Raw genomic sequence first — 10,115 nt, forward strand, 5'->3', positions numbered from 1 at the left:
ATTTTAAATTATACATGTCCAAAAAATATAGCAATTCTATAAAGAATTGCTCTTTGTTACACTTGCGCCTGATGGCCGCTCACACATCAGATGTACTTGTGTGTGGAAACTCCACAAGAACAGCATATATCAAAGTAAAAGAGGTAAGGTCAGAGGGTATGTTCATACAACTTTTTCTTTTTACTACATCAGACTGTAAATCTCCTGTATTAAACCCGTACTACTTAATAGAATGAACATCATGACTAGCGGTGAGGAATTGTATCAGTATGTCACGTCAATATTGATTCCAGTGTATTAGTCAAACATACAGTATACAACAGAAGTGAGTACTCCTCCTCAGCAGCAATGATGGGGACTGCTGCCTTCTGCTCCTGCTCAGGCTCCTTTTTCTAAATGCATTAAACAAAAGTGTTAGTATGTGTCTCAACAAATCATAAAATTAACCCATGTGTGGAAAGACATATTTAAATTTTCATAAATGAAAATAAAGGTGTGAAGGATCAGAGTAGTGTTTATTCAGTAGGACCTGTGCCCATTTTTGTAGTTACAAGACTGATTTACTACAGCTGACATTTTGCCAATATATCCCTTACTGTACATACAGTACATAGTTATACTTAGAAAACAATTACTGTAATTCACCAAAAGGGTTTTTTCAAGTTCCAAAGGCTGTAGCACATTTGTAGTTACAAGACTGATTTACTACAGCTGACATTTTGCCAATATCACCCTTACTGTACACAGTACATCATTTTTCTTAGAAAACAATTACTGTAATTGCCCAAAAGGGTTTTTTTATTTTCCAAAGGTTGTAGTACATTCCTAGTTACAAGACTGACTTACTACAGGTGAAATTTTGCCAATATCTCCCTTACTGGAGACTGACTTACTACAGGTGAAATTTTGCCAATTTCTTTCTTACTGTACGTACAGTGCATAATTGTTCTTAAAAAACAATCACTGTAATTCACCAAAAGGGTTTTTGAATGTTCCAAAGGGTGTAGTACATTCCTAGTGGCCAGACTGACTTACTATAGGTGAAAGTTTGCCAATTTCACCCTTACTGTACATACAGTGCATAATTAATCTTAGAATAAAATTACTGTAATTCACCAAAAGGGTTTTTTCATGGTCCAAAGGCTGTAGTACATTTTTAGTTACAAGACTGACTTACTAAAGGTGAAATTATGGCAATATCTCCCTTACTGTACGTGTGGTACATCATTATTATTAAAAAACAATTACTGTAATTCACTGAAACGGTTTTTTTTATATTCCAAAGACTGTAGTACATTCCTAGTGGCCAGACTGACTTACTACAGGTGAAAGTTTGCCAATATCACCCTTACTGTACATTACAGTACATAATTGATCTTCAAAAACAATTACTGTAATTGACCAAAAGGGTTTTGTCATGTTCCAAAGGCTGTAGTACATTTGTAGTTACGAGACTGACTTACTACAGCTGAAAGTTTTCCAATATCTCCCTTACTGTATTTACAGTACACAAATAGTTTTATGAAAAAATTACTGTAATCCAACAAATGGGTTTTTCATATTCCAAAGACTGTAGTACATTTGTAGTTACTAGACTGACTTACTACAGGTGAAATTTTGCCAATACCTTCCGTTCATATGTGTACAGTACACAAATATTTTCATGAAAATAATAAGTCCCCCGAAATGATTTTTTTCATGCTCCAAAGGTTGTAGTACATTACTGGTTACAAGACTTACTACAAGTGAGATTTAGGTCGTCTTAAAAAGTGTTTGTTGTGTGAGGATGCCGTAAGTTACCTTTTGCTGCTGTAAGATGTCTTTTCTGGCACCTATTCCTGTTAATTTGTATGTATCAATATTTTCATATCTTGTATTTCTCATCCGCTGATGTAGCCACCTGGCATGGCAGCATAGTATGTCTCCACTACTTACGCACTTTGTTTTTACATGATAGTCACCCTTATGGTCTTGTCTTCCCTCCAGAATCAACTCCAGGTCTTTTGGTCATGTTTCTGATGTTCAGTTGCAAGGTGATTGTCCCTACATTACAACCCAAAGTAATTGGCCTTATTGTTAGTTACTGTCTAAGATAGAACATAATTGTTGATTTGAACGTTGTTGTTTTATACTCTGTCCAGTTGTTCTTGGAATACCATTTGGATTATATATAAAAGTTGTGTTACAGGTATTATTCCTCATGGATAGAGCAGTATCTTAATCATCTTTTTTTTGTGGAATTTGATGAAAATTGCTTTAAGTTGTACTTACATTATCATAAACCTCTTTTACTGAGTGTGTAGTCAAGTACTTTTTACTGTACTAGTTTTTCTTTTATTGGTGTGAACAAATACATTTTCCAATAAAATAAATGTGCGTGTTTTCATCTTTTGATTAAATTAGTAAAAAAATAAATACTTATTAATTGCATAATGAAATCGGTTAACATACATATATCTTAACGTTTTATTACATATTCAGTTATTATGTTTACCACAACGTAACACATGTTTAACACAAATTCAATCCAAATCATCCACATAATTCTTTGAGGAAAAGAGCACGGTGCGCTACTGTGAGGAGCACGGAGACGAGGAGTAGAATTTATACATATAGATTTTAATCACATCCAGAGAGCAAGGAAAACATACTTAGCTAGGGTAGACATATACATTCAACAAGTAGACCCGACAAAACCAAACTGAACAGACTGGGGCTTATAAACACAGGGGAATGAGGATAATAAACTAAACACAGCTGGGAACAAAAGAAGAACTAATCGGGGAACACAATGGGAACAGGAAGGACTAACACTTGGGGAGCAAAACACACAAAACATGGAACAGAATCTGACACATGTGTTCCATTATGCATTATCACTTATGTATGCATTTATGTTTCCACCAGTTTAGGTTCCACATGCATACATATATCTACACACACACACAAGCACACATGTTGTGTTTCAAAGTTTTATGGGTAACTCTCCATAGGCATAATGGTTTTTAAACTATGTTCTATCCCCATACACTAACCCTACCCCTAAACCTACCATAACAGAAAACAATATGCATTTATTAATGTACAAAAAACTATATTCTGTATGATTTATGATTGATTCCTCATAGCAGGCATGGAATAAACAAACAAACAAAAAAGCAAACAAACAGGTATTTCCATCTTAGTGAGAACATTTACTAGGGGTTACAAGGACCACACAAACACATGTACACACAAACACACAAATTATGCTGTAAAATTATTTGTTGGTTTAATTTTAAAAAGTATGTAACCTGTTTGCCTTACAAACTTGGGTTCAAAAAATCTAAAACTGAACTAAATCTGAGTTAGTGCAAAGTAAATGATCAATCAACCGAAACTCAAAATATAATGTTATCTGAAAAACATTAATTATCTAAGTTGAGTTCACAAAAGAAAAAAAAGAATTCAAAAGTTGCATATATATCAAAGGGAAAAAAACGATGCAAAATTGCAAATGAATTTATAGTCTATTTCCAAACCGTTGTATTTTTATGTCAAAGTCATCAGTCTTTAACCTCCACTGACAATGTAGGTTAGGGTTTGATTAAACTGCTTAGAAAAAATTTGAACGTTCCAAAATAGGCAACTATTTTCAAGAAGTACATAAAGAAATTCACTGACATTAATACTGATTTAAAAATAGTATACGTAAAGTGGTGCATTATCCTGCTCCTCTTGTGGATAATATTAGTATTACAGCCCTTATCATTCACTTAACAGAATTTACTGTTTAGCCCCAAGCATAAGAAATTAACAAAAATTGGCATGTTGAAATTGGGGTTGCAAGATATAGGCAAAACTATTTTTTGTCATGAGGGTCTGAGGATGATGCATGCAAATTTTTTGTTCAAACTGCATTGAGGGGCCTTGGGATTTAGGCTCTGATAAATAAATAAATACATAAATAAATAAATATTATTATTATTATCATCATTATTATTATTAGTAGTAGTAGTAGTAAAAGTAGCCTTTTAATATGACATAAATACAATTTATTGAAAATGCAGTATGGTTCCCATACTTTAACTCTTAAATATAGCAAATTTTGTGCAAATGAGTATGTGTATGTATTTGTTGACATTGGACTATAATTTTCGACTAAATACAATTGTATTTCGCGTAAACTGTTACACATTTTAAATAATTGATTTCTTAAGTTAAGATTGACGCAAACATTAATATGTAGCCTATAGTTCTTTTGCATTACAGAATTTACAGTTAGTTTGTAGAGTGTGTAAGCATTTATTTGTTTTGCTTAAGTTTTCAAGCCTTCAATTTCAGCAATACACATTAATGTTTCACTGTTTTATTTTTGTTATTGTCATTTCTTTATTACAATTTTATTTGTACTTTAACATTGTCTATTTAATAACTTTGTAGAATATGACTGGTGGTAGGAAACAAAAGGCAGCAAAGGACCTGTGGGCTTTAACAGGTGGTTTCAGTGTTGTCGTGAAAAAGTTCTCAAAACGGAATGTAGGGCATACCATTCCATATAATTCTGAGATCTGGACCAATCTGTCTCTGTCCAATTTTGGAAATGACAAACAATACCGTTATTTATAACGGTGAGAATGTGATTAATTAAGCTCTTATAATAAAAAGAAAACATCTTTTGTGTATTGTTTTTGAATCAATTAAAGAAATGTGTTGTAGAAGCAACAGCAGTTCCAATACCTACTTGTGCGACTAAATACAATTGTATTTCGCGTAAACTGTTACACATTTTAAATAATTGATTTCTTAAGTTAAGATTGACGCAAACATTAATATGTAGCCTATAGTTCTTTTGCATTACAGAATTTACAGTTAGTTTGTAGAGTGTGTAAGCATTTATTTGTTTTGCTTAAGTTTTCAAGCCTTCAATTTCAGCAATACACATTAATGTTTCACTGTTTTATTTTTGTTATTGTCATTTCTTTATTACAATTTTATTTGTACTTTAACATTGTCTATTTAATAACTTTGTAGAATATGACTGGTGGTAGGAAACAAAAGGCAGCAAAGGACCTGTGGGCTTTAACAGGTGGTTTCAGTGTTGTCGTGAAAGAGTTCTCAAAACTGAATTAAGGACATACCATTCCATATAATTCTGAGATCTGGACCAATCTGTCTCTGTCCAATTTTGGAAATGACAACAAACAATACCGTTATTTATAACGGTGAGAATGTGATTAAGTAAGTTCTTATAATAAACAGAAAACATCTTTTGTGTATTGTTTTTGAATCAATTAAAGAAATGTGTTGTAGAAGCAACAGCAGTTCCAATACCTACTTGTGCCTAATATATAGTACCAAAAAAAACTCAGTAGAGTGGCCAATAGACAGTTTACAGTATATACAGTAAGCGTGATATTGGCAAAATTTCACCTGTACTAAGTCCGTCTGGTGACTAGGAAAGTAATACAAACTTTGGGACATGAAAAAAAACCCTTTTGGTGAATTTGAGTACTTTTTTCTAAGAATAACTATGTACTGTATGTACAGTAAGGGAGATATTGGCAAAATTTCACATGTAGTAAGTGAGCCTTGTAACTACAAACGTACTACAGCCTTTGGAACATAAAAAACCCATTATGGTGATTTACAGTAATTGTTTTTTAAGAATAATTATGTACTGTATGTACAGTAAGGGAGATATTGGCAATTTCACCTGTAGTAAGTCAGTCTGGCCACTAGCAATGTACTACAGCCTTTGGAACATGAAAAAACCCTTTTGGTGAATTACAGTAATCGTTTTTTAAGAATAATTATGTAGGTACAGTAAGGGCGATATTGGCAAACTTTCACCTGTAGTAAATCTGTCTGGCCACTAGGAATGTACTACAACCTTTGGAACATAAAAAAACCCTTTTGGTGAATTACAGTAATTGTTTTCGAAGATTAATTATGTACTGTATGTACAGTAAGGGGGATATTGGCAAACTTTCGCCTGTAGTAAGTCTGTCTGGCCACTAGGAATGTACTACAACCTTTGGAACATAAAAAAACCCTTTTGGTGAATTACAGTAATTGTTTTCGAAGATTAATTATGTACTGTATGTACAGTAAGGGGGATATTGGCAAACTTTCGCCTGTAGTAAGTCTGTCTGGCCACTAGGAATGTACTACAACCTTTGGAACATAAAAAAACCCTTTTGGTGAATTACAGTAATTGTTTTCGAAGATTAATTATGTACTGTATGTACAGTAAGGGGGATATTGGCAAACTTTCGCCTGTAGTAAGTCTGTCTGGCCACTAGGAATGTACTACAACCTTTGGAACATAAAAAAACCCTTTTGGTGAATTACAGTAATTGTTTTCGAAGATTAATTATGTACTGTATGTACAGTAAGGGGGATATTGGCAAACTTTCGCCTGTAGTAAGTCTGTCTGGCCACTAGGAATGTACTACAACCTTTGGAACATAAAAAAACCCTTTTGGTGAATTACAGTAATTGTTTTCGAAGATTAATTATGTACTGTATGTACAGTAAGGGGGATATTGGCAAACTTTCGCCTGTAGTAAGTCTGTCTGGCCACTAGGAATGTACTACAACCTTTGGAACATAAAAAAACCCTTTTGGTGAATTACAGTAATTGTTTTCGAAGATTAATTATGTACTGTATGTACAGTAAGGGGGATATTGGCAAACTTTCGCCTGTAGTAAGTCTGTCTGGCCACTAGGAATGTACTACAACCTTTGGAACATAAAAAAACCCTTTTGGTGAATTACAGTAATTGTTTTCGAAGATTAATTATGTACTGTATGTACAGTAAGGGGGATATTGGCAAACTTTCGCCTGTAGTAAGTCTGTCTGGCCACTAGGAATGTACTACAACCTTTGGAACATAAAAAAACCCTTTTGGTGAATTACAGTAATTGTTTTCGAAGATTAATTATGTACTGTATGTACAGTAAGGGGGATATTGGCAAACTTTCGCCTGTAGTAAGTCTGTCTGGCCACTAGGAATGTACTACAACCTTTGGAACATAAAAAAACCCTTTTGGTGAATTACAGTAATTGTTTTCGAAGATTAATTATGTACTGTATGTACAGTAAGGGGGATATTGGCAAACTTTCGCCTGTAGTAAGTCTGTCTGGCCACTAGGAATGTACTACAACCTTTGGAACATAAAAAAACCCTTTTGGTGAATTACAGTAATTGTTTTCGAAGATTAATTATGTACTGTATGTACAGTAAGGGGGATATTGGCAAACTTTCGCCTGTAGTAAGTCTGTCTGGCCACTAGGAATGTACTACAACCTTTGGAACATAAAAAAACCCTTTTGGTGAATTACAGTAATTGTTTTCGAAGATTAATTATGTACTGTATGTACAGTAAGGGGGATATTGGCAAACTTTCGCCTGTAGTAAGTCTGTCTGGCCACTAGGAATGTACTACAACCTTTGGAACATAAAAAAACCCTTTTGGTGAATTACAGTAATTGTTTTCGAAGATTAATTATGTACTGTATGTACAGTAAGGGGGATATTGGCAAACTTTCGCCTGTAGTAAGTCTGTCTGGCCACTAGGAATGTACTACAACCTTTGGAACATAAAAAAACCCTTTTGGTGAATTACAGTAATTGTTTTCGAAGATTAATTATGTACTGTATGTACAGTAAGGGGGATATTGGCAAACTTTCGCCTGTAGTAAGTCTGTCTGGCCACTAGGAATGTACTACAACCTTTGGAACATAAAAAAACCCTTTTGGTGAATTACAGTAATTGTTTTCGAAGATTAATTATGTACTGTATGTACAGTAAGGGTGATATTGGCAAACTTTCGCCTGTAGTAACTCAGTCTGGCCACTCGGAATGTACTACAACCTTTGGAACAAAAAAAAACCCTTTTGGTGAATTACAGTAATTGTTTTCGAAGATTCATTATGTACAGTATGTACAGTAAGGGAATACAATAAAGTATACTTTTTTTTCACTAGGGCAGTGTTTAAACAACAAGCCTATAATGGTACAAACCCATCCATTTCTTCAATCTCCATAAATCAGAAGAAGCAGTTTATGAAAATATGCCGTTTTAGATTTTTGTGACGTCACAGTAGGGCTAAGCCCCGCCCATGACTGGCGACAATGTTCCCTATTTGCATTGACCCCGCCCTGATTGAACCGCACTTGTTTACGAAGTGCACAAATATATAATAGTCTGCCATGTTTATATCGTCGCTATGGCCTATTTACATATCGTCTGTGCCACATAAACATTACAAATGTTTTTGGTTGGACAAATTACAGTTTTCAAAGTCTCCCGGCATCTGAGGAACGGAGAACACTGTGGATTAATTTAATTTGTGGAAGGAAATGTGCCGAAGAGTCTTATATATTTGTGCACTTCGTAAACAAGCGTTTAAACACGGGTTTTGCACAGAAGCTGATTATATGCAGAACAAGTAAGAATCACCTCATATTTTCTCAATGTTTCCAAATCGCGTTTACGGATGTGCTCGTTAGCATGCTGTACAGCTAATGTGTCTAAAGATACCACTGTCTCTGACTGTACTCACAGAGAGCAGAGCTATGTCGTTAGTTTTATGCTGAAAACAATCACTGTCTGCATATCTCATCAATAATTTCTGACATTTTGGCTGTGTGAGATTCTCCAGTTTGGTTGTTTACAGTCTATCTGAAGCGCAACTTGTAAAGGCTCCGCCCTCATCTGGAAAGGGACAGCAGCTCATTTGCATTTAAAGGCACATACACAAATGCCACTTGTTTTGATTAAATTTTCAAGTTAAAACATTTTACAAAAACTTTGCATGCTGATATCGGTTATCCTTATTAAAACCACAAGAAAAATAATAACACACCAGATGAATGTTGCTTTAGTGCCATGGAAGCTTCTGACAAATAGGCTTTGAATCACAAACATTGTAAAAAAAAAAAAAAATTTATTAAAAAGTATTTTTGTCCACAGTAGTTAAGACTTTGGCACCTAAAACACAAACATGAAAACAGTATACACCCATAATCTGCATTCCATCAAAACACATACATAAAAGGGATAAATAAAAGAAAAAAAAAAAGTTCACTTCTTCATTAACACAGTGCTTTCCTTTGTCTCCTGACAGACACAAAGGCCACAGATCAACCAGCCAATCAGATTAGGGAGGGGTGAATATTACATCATACAAAAAGGATGCCTACAAGGCACAAAAGGTTTCATTGTGAGACAGTGCTTGTTTTAGAAAAGGACACCAATAAACGTTTTGATCACTGACAAAAATACACAAAAAGTCACAAAATCATTAAAAAAAAAAAACAATCAGACAACAGGCAATAATACTGAAAAATACAAAGGCAAGATGTGTTGATTCTCTGCTGATGTTCCACTGATTTGAGTTTCCAGAGGATATGGAAATGATGTCAACAGCCAAGCTTCAAATCAGTGGAATCTCGGTGTAGATGGATGGTGTCCTTCCATCCACTGTGCAGAGGAAGACTGGCTGCTGACTCGACCAATCAGAAGAGTGAGAAGTTTTGTCTCTGGGCGTGACGTTACAGGTGGAAGCAGCAGGACAGAGTTTGCAGTGTGAGTGAAGATAAGGACAGAGAGGCAATGAGGGAGCTAGATACAGTCTCTGGGGGCCATGTCCTCTCCATTACTGGGCAACATTGATAGACACGTTTATTCTAGAGGGCTCTGAGCATCTGCTAAGAGGTCTGGTCTCAGGCACTCGATTGGACATTGAATGTTCTGTATGGAGAAAGTAAAAATGTGATAGTTTTATAGCAAAATCTGAAACATTTCCAGATACTGAAAGTCAATATGGAATTAAAAGTCACCCTATCAACTTTATTAAATACATGTAATTTATTTGATTGTGCACGATTAAGCAGTGCACATTACTTAAAAGAAAAAATAAAGTTTTGATTCATAATCTAATAAACTAACTCCATGTCTAAACTAATTTTCCTTTTTTGAATGACACCACAAATCTCTCTTACTTTTTTAACCTCACTTTTTAATAAGGGATAATGTTACACTGACATTACAGTATCCACTATAATTATAAATAAAATAACATACAATATATACAGTGCAGTGCATGAAATACTATATATATATA

At 34.4% G+C, this 10,115-nt stretch overlaps 1 protein-coding gene across 1 annotated transcript in view; it reads right to left on the bottom strand.

Moving 5' to 3' along the window:
* Positions 1-8,854: 8,854 nt before the first annotated feature.
* LOC107716781 (fibronectin-like) overlaps positions 8,855-10,115 on the bottom strand; it is a 35,778-nt gene continuing 34,517 nt past the window's right edge. Inside the window, exon 46 of the mRNA XM_016523333.1 lies at positions 8,855-9,742. Within this exon, the coding sequence (XP_016378819.1) occupies positions 9,674-9,742 (69 nt within the window). The 3' untranslated portion in view covers positions 8,855-9,673. The remainder of the gene's footprint in view (positions 9,743-10,115) is intronic.

The sequence above is a fragment of the Sinocyclocheilus rhinocerous genome, unplaced genomic scaffold (assembly GCF_001515625.1).
Source record: "Sinocyclocheilus rhinocerous isolate Xijiao unplaced genomic scaffold, SAMN03320098_v1.1 scaffold1441, whole genome shotgun sequence".
Lineage (NCBI taxonomy): Eukaryota > Metazoa > Chordata > Actinopteri > Cypriniformes > Cyprinidae > Sinocyclocheilus > Sinocyclocheilus rhinocerous.